Source organism: Protopterus annectens, chromosome 2.part2 (assembly GCF_019279795.1).
Source record: "Protopterus annectens isolate FY-2018-M chromosome 2.part2, PAN1.0, whole genome shotgun sequence".
Taxonomy (NCBI): Eukaryota; Metazoa; Chordata; order Ceratodontiformes; family Protopteridae; genus Protopterus; species Protopterus annectens.
Window position 1 is genome coordinate 331,489,961 of NC_056730.1, and position 12,066 is coordinate 331,502,026.

Here is a 12,066-nt window from a genome sequence, read left to right on the forward strand (position 1 = left end):
GGAACACCAGCAATTTTAGCCTTAATGGCCTCCAAAGTATGCTGCTGATACTTAAGCATAAGAAAGAGACCATTAACAGACCTAACAGCCAGGGTGGAAGTAGTATAAACCTTTTTACCCCATCTATCCAAGGCCCTAGATTCCCTGTCAGAAGGAACAGGATTTTTAGCAACCGTGGCTTTAACACCTTTAGGGCCCTGAGAAATAATCTCTGGATCAGCAGTAGGATTCCTGAATAGAAACTTATGAGAATCAGGAACTCTATAATACCGGTCAGGCTTTCTGGGAGCAGCAGGAGGAACAGAATTAGGAGTCAAAGAATTCTCCATGAAAACATCATCAACAACTTCCAAATCCGGAGGTATTGCCAACGGCTTATGCTGTGGCAAACCCAAGAATTCCCTAATCCGTTTCTTAGACTGAGGGTAGTCCTGACTTTCCCATTTGAAATGCTCCCCAAGAGTATTCAGAGTATCTCCAAAAGAAAAATCTTCTGGAGGGGAGGCAGAAGGGGTGGAATCCTCTGCATCAGAATCCTCAAAACCAGAAAAAAGCTGAGAGTTTCACCAGCAGAGGTGCTGGAAACCTCAGAGTCTGAGGCGGACAAAACTTCTGGGGACAATTTCCTAGCCCTCTTAGGAGGTGGCTGAGAGCCCCTAAGGGTCAAGAGATCACTAGCCATCTTAATCATCTGAGACTGAGGCATTTGAGGGGAGGCAAGCGCCTGTTTTAGAGTAGATTTTCGTCTGGAAGGCCAGCTAGAAAGCCGGAGGGACTCAGGAGGCCTAGCCACCGCAGAAGTCTAAACTGAGGTTGTCTGTCTGGATCTGGTCTCCGGTCGGAGAAGAGAGGCCTCAGATGCCGGTGCCTGCTTAGCGACTCTGGATCCATCAGAGGTGGCAACTGGCTGAGCATCCGAATTCGAAGTGGAAGCCTGCGGTATGGAGGACTCAGAAAAGGTCTCCGCAGACACCTGCTGCTGAACATCCGCGGACTGCAGGGGCAATGAAAGCACCTCACTGACCACCGCTGGGCCGACAACCAACTTAACAGGGATGTCGTCGGTTAATTTGACCCTAAGCCTGTCGCGGTCCTTATCCTTGCGCTTATTAGGAACATCTGAAGTCAGAAGACCAGAAGACGCCATACCGACGAACTTAGGCCAAACTCCGTAATGCTTGAACAAGATCCTAGCTCTACGGCGAAAGGTACGCGGGTTGAAAAAAGCACAGAGAACACAATTAGGGACGTCGTGCTCAAGGCCCAAACAAGTGATACAATAGGAGTGAAAATCACGGTGCGGAATCTGTTTTCCACAGGCAAGACAGTTATTAACTTTCTCTGACATTCGTTAAAGCAAGAAATGAGGGTCCCCAACGGGGGTACTTAACTGAGGATGTCTTCAACTAAACAGTCGGGATACAAAAAGAAGGTAATAGCCTGACCGGCACTCGTGCAAAATGCTTCTGATTCATGCTCCGTGGCAAGAAAGACTGAGGAAATGGCGTCAGCTGCCTTCCTTTGTACCCGACGTCAGGCTTAAATCGAAGGCAGCCGACGTTATATACCAAGGACTTTGGTATTCTGGCCGACTGTGGGCTACCGGGAGCCAGATAACCCATTTTGTAAGGACTGCAACAGTGAAACACTATGAACATACACTACTGCACCTCTCGCAAAAAGAACAAATGGTTACCAGTGACAGAGACAACGGACCTCCTTCTTGGCTCATATGTATTTAAGTTACTCCATTAGGGCACTCTATTCCCTCTCATCTCCAAACTATTGGGACATCCTACCCCCTAAAGCCAGTCCAATAATGGCCCAGTCCTCCACACCCCAAAACAAAACTTCACAACACAAATCACAGCTTATATGTTGTTAACAAACCCTAGCAGAAACTCCCCCAAATTCTCACTGACCTCACAGATGAAAAACTTCAGATCCCTGTTCAAGAATCTACTTTTCGATCAGAGCATATGCAACTGCAACACAACCATTACACTCTACTGCATCTTTCCCATCTCTAATTTTAACTCCCTAACAAATCATCCAACACCTCAGCAGACTCACCTCCTGTAACTACATTTCTCCTTCCTACTATAACTTATTCTGAACCAACTTCCCCTTTAATTCTAATCATTTGTTTATGTGAATACAGTCTTCTGCTATCAATTCACTTAACTTTGTTACAGCAAACATTTTGAAATCTTTCATCAGCTGTAACTATTTACTTTATTAAAGATGCTGTCTGAGGTTATATTTTAACCTGGGCTGTGCCTATCACTGGTCAACTTTGACAAAGGTTATACCCCAGTAAACACACAAAATAAAAAGGAAAAAAAATAAAAATTACAAAGTAATGCATAATAGGTCTTGTTTAACTAGAAAAATATTTTCATGCGATTACTACTCATCTCCATTCATACATGTGAAAAACTGCAACTGAAGTTTTGTCAGCTGCTTGATGGTTCCAGAGTCTGTGGCAGTTGAAAATGTTAAACGGAGAGATCTTCATTGTCCAAACACTGTAGACTGCCATCCATTTCTCAGCTTCCAGGGGAAACGAGAGATTCTAGTAAGAAAAACAAACATTCATTCCATAAAACAAGGCAGCTACTAAATAACATTCTCAACTTACCTGCGTTTCTGGTCTGTATTTATCGACCCATGGCTCACTATGGTTTAGTCTGGACTTGTCACTAGGCTCATCTGCTGAAAAATATTTTGCTCGCTTTGTTGCCTGAGATTTTGAGCTGCTGCTAATAGTATGCACCTGACTTTTTCCACCTCTGTTACTTACTCTTGATGACTTTGTTGTGTGAGAAGCAGGAGCAAAATCTGAACTCCCAAATAAATCATCAAAAGAAGGTTCAACCCAGTTTGTGATCTATAAAACAAAGAAAACAAGATGGCAAAATCTCTAGTGAGTAAAACATTGCCAAAGAAAAAGTTCTGCCTAGCTGTTGAAACACTTAACAAATCATTAATTATAAACAGGTTTACTTTTGTTATCTTTTATAAGATATATTACAGGTATAGTGAGCTTATGGTTAAGGTTTGCGCCTCACAGCTACAGAGACAGGGTTATGTTTTAAAAGTACAGTTGTGCGACTATAGTCAGTATAATACTTCATGCAAATAATAAGATAACTGCTGCAGGAAATCCATTTTAATGGGAATTGACAATGGTAGACATCAGTCCCCACATCTGATTTTTTTCAGCAGGCAGATGTTGGTCTGGGGCAGCATGAATGCAGTCTGAGCTACGGCCATTATAGAAAGCTTAGCCACAAATAAAGTTGATCATCAAGCTCTGCTTCATTCTTTTTGTTACCTAAATCCTGCACAAACATTGTACTAACAAATGTTTTAAGGAAGGCTAAAGAACCATGGCAACCTACACCAGCCCATGTAATACACAAAAAAGTTAAATGCTATGACTTTACCAAACTAGTTTTCTAAACCTTTATCCAGAAGACTAATGATAACAAAGAAACTCACCATCACATTATGGGTTACTATTCAATGAAACAAAAAACACAATTCAAAATGTTCTAATATAGCCAGTTTTACTCTTTTGTACCTCATTTAACTTTATCTGCAGATGTTTGCACTTATCCTTTTCAAGTAACTCTGAAACTGTACTGTTTGTTGACTGCGAAGAACTGCACTTTTGGCAGTGTTACTGTCTTAAGTTACACTTTGTATTTCTGTTGGTACTTAATTGTTGTATTCCTGCAATTTTGGCCCTGCTAAAGAGATTCTACACATTTCCTTTGTTTTAAGGTCTGTATAAATTTGGTGTGCTTGGGCGGCCATGATGGTGCAGCAGTTAGCGTTGTCACCTCACAGCAAGAGGTTCTCCAGTTTGATCCTCGGCTGGGGGCCTTCTGTGTGGAGTCTGCATGTCCTCCCTGTGGTCCCGTGGGTTTCCTTGGGGTGCTCCGATTTCCTCCCACATCCCAAAGACATGCTGTAGGTGGACTGGACACTCCAAAGTGTGTGTGTGTCTGTGTGTGTACCTTCTGTGGAAGGGTGGGTGACGGGCTGGCAACTCGAAACCGTAAAACTCCACTGCTAATCATGAGCAGACAGGTAATCCACTGTGGTGACCCCTAACCGGGAAAAGCTGAAAGAAGAAGATAAATTTGGTGTGCTTGACAAGTTCTTGGCTGAATCCCACAGAGCTCAGCAAGCAACTCTTGGTGTCCTCAAATCCCACAGAGCTCAGCAAGTTCTGGTGTCCTCGCCTCAGCCGCTGACCAGCTACTGACTTCTTGTTTTATTACTACATGTATCTGCACAAGACTAGAATTACTGCCTTTACTCAATCTGTCTTGCTATTGGTCTGCAACTTGAAAACACCCTGAGCAGCTAGTTTGTTAAAGTTGTTTTGTTGTAGCAAACCCACTCAGGCAATCTTTTTTATGCTTTTACATTAAGAGGACTGGGATATTCCATTTAGTAGCAGTAGGTGGTGGCCTGGTCTACATAGTGTCAGATGAAGAGTGGACAGGTGGGAATGGATGAGAGATCCCTTGTCCTGTGTGAGTAGGTCCACCCTGTGAGGTAATTTGTGATGACTGCCATTGGCTAAATGCAGAAGAGGGAACCCAATGCTGTCTTGGCCGAAAGGGAGTCACCAAGAAGATTTTGGGAGCATCCAGTTGAATTTTGAACAGGACTTTTGGAATGAGAGGAAGGGGAGAGAAGGTATAAACATCCCCTTCCAAGAAAGAGAGACTGCATCCACCTTCCAAACAAGAGGAACTGGGACTCTGGCACAAAATAGAGGAAGTTGTCTATTCAGAGGTTAGGCAAAAATATCTATTTGAGGAGTACCCTGTTAGTGGACAATGTCCAGAAACACATCCATGTGAAGCATCCACTTGGGGGATTGGGTTATTGACCTGCTCAGGGAATCTGCCACAATGTTTTGACCTAAGGGAATGTAAACTGCCTGAAGAGTTGCTTGATAGTGGATAGCAAGTTCCCATACTAGGAGTGCCAAACATCAAAGATGATAAAACCATGCCCCCCCCCCCCCCTCCCGATTGTTTACATACCACACTACTGTGGTATTATCTGCAAACACTTTGAGAGGTCCTGGGGAGAAGAGAGGATGAAAAGGCTAGAGAGACAGCAGAAGAGCTCTCATCTGACTGACAGTGATGGGTTCTTTCTGATGAGGCGACCAGACTCCCTGCACCTTTTGGGAGCCAAATGCTGCACCCTAACTCCTTCACCATCGCCAAACTATGGAACTCACTTCCACCTTCTATAAGAATCAGGTAGCACAACAACTTTCAAACAAATACTGAAAAAACATTTCAACTCCTCCTGGCTATGTACCTGCTCTATAACCTAACCTCTTCCTTCTCCTTATATGACAACTAAACTCCTATGCTTCTTGCTACTACTGACTGATGATTCTGTCTTCATATTTATTATTTTTATCTTGATACTGGTACAATAATGCTGATTAATATCTCTCTGTTTATACCTCTCTGATTGAATTTATCTGGCAACCCGCTAGATTCCTGCTCTTACGTATATATTCTGTATATATTACAGTAATCAAACCAACTAAATTCCTGCTTTTATGTATATATCACTGTAATGCTGTGTGCTCCACGAACTCAACGAGGAATTAAACCCACAGCTTGGACAGCTGTTTAATCATAGTCTTACCTCTGGATACGTACCCAGGGAGTGGCGCACTGCAACTGTGGTCCCACTTCACAAAGGCGGTGCCTCCACCGACCCTGGAAATTACCGGCCCATTAGCTTGACAAGCCTTATCTGCAAAGCCATGGAGAGGATCATAATGGACCTCATAAATAAAGACATAGGGAATTTGCAGACTTTGGATCCATCCCAGTTTGGCTTTGTCAAAGGCAGATCATGCCTTCTAAACTTGGTTGACTTTTTCGAAACAGTCACCAAAGCCATTGATGAGGGAAAGGCAGTCCATACAGCCTACCTCGATCTGGCGAAGGCCTTTGATACAATACCCCACTCGGGTATCATTGAAAAACTCATCAGCTTAAATGTTAACCCATACATCACAAGATGGGTTGCAAACTGGCTGAGTGACAGAACCCACAGGGTCAGAGTTGCTGGCGCCATGTCAGACTCAAAGCCTGTCACAAGTGGTGTACCACAGGGCTCAGTCCTGGGCCCACTCTTGTTTGGCATCTACTTTTCCGAAGTACAAGCAAACACAGGAGGGTTATGGCTGACAAAGTTTGCAGATGACTGCAAACTGGGGGCCATAGTAGAAAACACATCTGACACAGATATCCTTCAGAAGGGTCTCACAGAAATGGATAACTGGTGCCAGAGCCATGGCCTAAAGTTAAATGCCAAAAAATGCATAGTCATACCCTTCGGGAAAAACAAGGTTACCTCTAGCTACCAAATAGGTGGCAATCCACTGAGTACAGAAGAAATTATCAGGGACCTGGGGACCCAGGTTGATAGTAGTCTGTCATTCGACACCCATGTAGCTAAAGTAGTTAGGAAGACCTTCTACATTGCCCACCTTATCATGAAGGGATTCTCATCTAGACCAAGGGAGGTCATAGTCTCCCTATACTCATCACTCATCAGACCAATGATTGAGTACAATGCCCCATTCGGAATGTATCTGACCCGACACTTGCAGCAGCTGGAGAGGCCACAAAAGTTCCTCACCAAAAGGATAAAGGGTCTCAAACATCTGTCCTATGCTGCCCGACTGAAAGAACTCCAGCTCTATTCAGTCGTTTACCGCTTGCTCAGAGGTGACCTTTGCCTAACATACAAGGCCATGTCAAACCCAGATTTGATGAATATGCTTCACCTCAAAAAATCTAGATCCGTTAGAGCCACAAGGGCGGGAGACTTAAACCTCGACACGGCTATTAATAGGACGTGCTGGAGGGATAGATTCATCACCCAAAGACTCCCTATGCTGTGGAATAAAATCCCGGTATATGTGAGGCAGAGCACTTCGCTGGCCTTGTTCAAGAGAAATCTTGACCAATGGATGGGAGATCGCAGATATACCCCAGGGATTACCTCAGTGTCACTGCTCAACAGAGGCACAGCAAAATAATGGGTATAGTTCCCCATACTAAAGGGGTGGCGTAAGCCACAAAACTATGGGCTAGGCTTGTAAATGCCCTCGGGCAGATAGCCTAGTATGAACCTATGAACCTATCACTATGTGTAACACTGTTTCTAGTTTTGTACCAATTAATGCTTAATTTTTTCTGTATCTATGTTCCTGTCGGAGTTTTCTCCCTGGGGCTCCACTGAAAATGGGCTCTTTTAGGACCAGTGGACTTTCCCGGTAAACAAACGCAATAAATAAATAGGTTGATGAAAAGGGAGCCCTGGATTGAGAGTCAACTGCTGAATCCACCCCCGAAGTTCCTTCTTGAGACAAGACAGAAGAGGAACTACAAATTCAAGGGGATGAGCATTTTGAAGCTAAACTGACTTCAAAAAGCACTGAAAGTTTCTCATGTGGAATTTGGCCAGAGGGAATAAAGGAATGGTGGTGGCCATGAACCCCGGAGCTCTAAGAAAATCCCTGGCTGTTACTGAAGGTAGAAGAGACTGAAAAAAGGAAATGAGAGTTAGGGCCTTGGGAGGAGGTAGGGAAGCCAGCATAGACACAGTCTGGATCCTGCACCCCAGAAAGAAATGATCCTGAGGAGGAGTCAGAAATTTTTTTAAATGTATAGTGAACCCCAGGCTTTGCAGAAGGGGAATGGCAAATTGGAGATTTTGCAATAAGGTCCATGGAGAGGATGCCTGAAACAAGGAGGCCGTCCAAGTAGGGAGAGACTTGGATCCCCTTTGGCCTGCAAAAGGCAATCATAGCAGAGAGGCATTTGGTGAATACCCTCGGGGTAGTATAAAAGGCAAAGCAGAGAAACGCAAACACTTACTGTAAAACAGGATAAATTGGGATATGGAGATAAGCATCCTTGACGTCCAGAGACACCATACAAGTCTGAGGGAGCAAGAGAGAGGACAAAGTCTGAAGGGGCAACATTCAAGAAGGAACCCACAGAAATGTGTTTAGATGAGAGATGTCTAGAACTGGTCTCCAAGTACCCTCCTTCCTGGGCACTAGAAACACTCTGGAGTAAAAGAAAACCTTCTACCTTTGGGAAACTGGAACCTCTTGAATAGTACCTTGAGTCAAGAGATCTCAAAGCACCCCAGGAAAAACAGACAGCTGTTCTTGAGGGTGCTGAGGAATTCCCATAAAAGAGGGGAGAGATTTCCAGACCATGAAATACCCCTGGCAAATAATGGACAGACCCAAGGAGTCCTGGGAAATCTTTAATCAAAAAGGAGGAGAGAAAGGCAAAGAGAATATGTTAGTCAGACAGCACCTGGTTTATCAGGAAAAGGAGACATCTGGGACACAGAGTAGCCCGCTTCCCACCTTTTGTACCCCCGGGGGAAGGTTTAGAATTCCTACAAAGGCTGGCTTATTGGGGTAATTTTCTCTGAAACTTAGTTACAGGAGAAACAAACACATGTTTAAGTTCCTGCAAAGCTTTTCCCTTATCCTGAAGAAACTTAAAAGCAGTTGCAATTGCACCAACTGAAGTGTTTATTACCTAGAAGAGCATCCATCAACTTAGCCTTAATATCTTCAAGCAAAGGTTGAAGTAGAAGCCAAGAATATCTCATCACAGACTCAAAAGCAGCAACCCCAGAAGAAGCATCTGCTGCATCATAACTACACTTGATGGAATGACAAGCCACCTGGGAAGAAGCTCCTAACAGGGAAAGAGCATAAGGTTTCCCTTCAGAGTCTGGAAGATCAAAATTACCTGAGAGGCCTGGGAAAGAAGAACCAACATGTACCTGGACATATGGGTCTGATTACGGACAGCCCAAAAAGCTGAAGCAGCAGAGGTATAAAACTATTTACATAATATTTCCATGGTTCTCCTATCTTTATCATGAAGCAGTATCTTAGGAGAAGGAAGCTTGTCAGAAGCCACAGACACCACCGAGGGGTCAGCAGAAGGACACTTGTACAGATATTTAGTCTTATTGCACCCTATAAAACCTATCAGGTTTCTTGGAAGTAGGGGGCAGAGTCTCGTAAGCCTTATAAGCATTAGAAAAGGCATCCAATAAAGCAGCCAAAACAGGAGGGACAGCAGAAAATCTGGGAGAAGCCATCTGTAGGAGCTCATAAAACCTTTTTTTGTACCTCAGAAACTTGACCACAATCACATTTTCAAAAATCCATTTTAGAGATTGTGCCCCAAAAGAAATTTCCTCAAAGTATCAGGATTAGTAGATTCCTCTTCCTCAGACCCACAATCTGAAGGAGAGGGAATCGGAGAGGAGTAAGTAAGGGATTCTTCATCTGAATCCGCCTCCTCAGAGAAATCTTGTTCCCTGGATCTTGGGAGTAGAGGATGAGGGGGGGGGTTGGAAAAGAAACTCCTCAAAGAGGTTTTAAAGCCATCAGAGCACTAAACCCCAAATTAAGTTTTGTCTCTCACTCTGTGGGTCCTTAGGGTCTGGAGAAACATGCTTAGTTTTCTGCTTTTTCTTTAAAGGGATGTCCACTTTATAACTCTTAGAAGGCTCTGACTCCAGACAGCATTCAATTGTAGTTAGGACTTATTTTCTGACCAAAATTTGAGGAACACCCCTAAGGCCCCTCAGATCATGGGCCATGGTTCCCCCTGAATGCCCAATGTGAACATATGCAATGCCTCCAAGGACCTGCCTAAGGTCAGATCTCTGCAGACCTTCAAAACAGTAGAGGCAGAAGAAACCAACCACGGAGACGTGCGATGCTCTGGTCTTTCACTCACCTCGGAGAGACGTTCAGCAGAGGATGTACAGCAGAAGATTCCAGCCTAGACTTCTTGGCCTTCTTCACAGAAGGCTACCCCTCAGAGTAGGAAGTTCCCTTCATTGCATCTTTAGCTGCAAGCTTAAGGAGTTGATTCTCCAGATATAAAGCCAAAGAAGAAAGCCTGCTATGGAGGGTCTAGGAACAAAGGTCTGACAGACTGAACAGGACATATGGTCGTGGGAAGCGCCAAGGCAAAACAGGCACTGGTCATGACAGTCTTTATGGGGAATCCATCTCACACACTGGCACTTACTCTTCCTGCATTACAGGAAACCCCCACAAGCAACAAAAAAATTAAAAGATAAGATAAGCTACAACAAAACCCCAGTGGGGCACTTATCTGCAATGGCTTTGCGAATCAGCAATGGAATGGGCATTCAGACAGAATATCAAGAGATGGCTTTCGGTCTGGTGGCAAAGAATTTCTGAGGACGGTACAGCTGGATGGTCACCTTTCTGCCCTACACTACGCGAGGAGCATATGTGTGATGTTTAGTGCTCCTTAAAGCAACCTAAAGGCTATAGTATACTGGCTGGCTGTTGGACTGCCCTTAGCAGGGGATCCCTATTGTATTTAATACTGCAACGAAGAAAGGGAAGGACATCAAGCTACATACCAACTGAATGAAAGATGGCAACTGTTATACCCTTTCACAAGGGTAGATCAACCAACTCCGGAAAATACAGACCCATTTGTCTGATTAATACACAAAGCCAGGGAATGAACTGTCATGGAAAGGATCAACAAAGACATTGGCAACCTACAGACAATGAATACATCCCAGTTTGGTTTTGTCAAATAAAGGACATGCCTACTTAATCTGGAAGACTTCTTTAAAAAGGCAACACAGGCAATGGATGAAGGGAAAACAGTGCATACTTTCTACCTAGACCTGGCTAAGGTATTCGATAAAAACACCCTACACACAACTCACTGGATTGCCAGCTGGCTCACACATAGGACCCAAGAAGTCAGGACTGATGAGACCACCCCCATCCAAGAGGCATGTCACCAGTGGTGTACCACAAGGCTCTCTGCTGGGCCCACTCATGTTTGGCATCTACTACTTGGAGGTAAAGACAAATGTCAATGGCCTCTGACTCGCTAAGTTCACAGATGACTGCAAATTGGGAACTATCAAACTTCCCCATAGCTTTCTAGGTTCATAGGCATTTACTAGGCTAATGACCACAAGGGCTTTTTAAGCCTTGCCATGCATCCCAAATCTCTGACAAGTTCCAATACCCTTGATAAGTGTAAGCATGGGCCTGGAAGATGAACCATTTACAGGTTCCTGTGTCCATTAGAGACATAGGTGCCAAACCAGGGATGAATTTCCAGTTTCCCATCCAATTGTCCAATCAGCACTTGAATTGAGTTAGGGAGGAACTCTGCTTCACATTGATAGGGAGCCTGTTCCATAGATGGGGTAGTCTCTGGGATAAATACTTATCTGTCCAGCAGGTCATATTTATATCACAGGCAAGGTTTAAGTCTTTAGAACAGGTAATTCTGGTGTTTGTTTTGTGGATATGCAGGAGGTCCATTAGAGTGGGGTCTGACGATGCCCTCTATGCCAGGAATAGATCTCCCCTCAAAAGCCTGTAGGAAACAGGATACAGGGATAGGGCCTTGATTTTGCCCTCATCCACTGCTTTGGTGAACTTCTCATGGAAGTCTATCAGGTTGAGTAGGCATGACCTGCCCTTGACGAAACCAAATTGGGTTGGGTGCAGTCTGGAGGTTTACTACATCTATTAATAATCTCCATGATAAAATTCTTTCCATGGCTTTACATAGAAGACTAGTGGCAATTATGGGTCTGTAGTTGGTCCATCTTTGTGCAGAGGGATGACTGCTGCCTTTCTCCATTCGTGAGCCACGAAGCCTGTTTGGAGCCTACAGTTAAATAGTAATTCCACAGGCACTGAAAGGTCATGTTTCATGCTATTTAGAAGGCATCCTGGGATACTGTCTTGGCCCAGTGATGCAGTGTTCTTAGTCTTAGAGAGAGCATTAAGGACCTGTTCCCTAGTGATAGTAGGGGGGAGTTGTATTTGATGATATTTCCTGAGGGAAGGTTGAGGGGGAGAGAGGCATGACGCTAACACCCGGCAAAAGGGTCTTAAGACACACAAATGACTGATGCCAAAGCAACAGATTAAAACTCATT

The 12,066-nt window shown here is 44.2% G+C and overlaps 1 protein-coding gene across 1 annotated transcript in view; it reads right to left on the bottom strand.

Moving 5' to 3' along the window:
• Nucleotides 1–12,066, bottom strand: part of RAD17 (RAD17 checkpoint clamp loader component) — a 1,292,309-nt gene that overhangs the window by 1,153,896 nt on the left and 126,347 nt on the right. Inside the window, exon 3 of the mRNA XM_044063883.1 lies at nt 2,642–2,890. Within this exon, the coding sequence (XP_043919818.1) occupies nt 2,642–2,890 (249 nt within the window). The remainder of the gene's footprint in view (nt 1–2,641; nt 2,891–12,066) is intronic.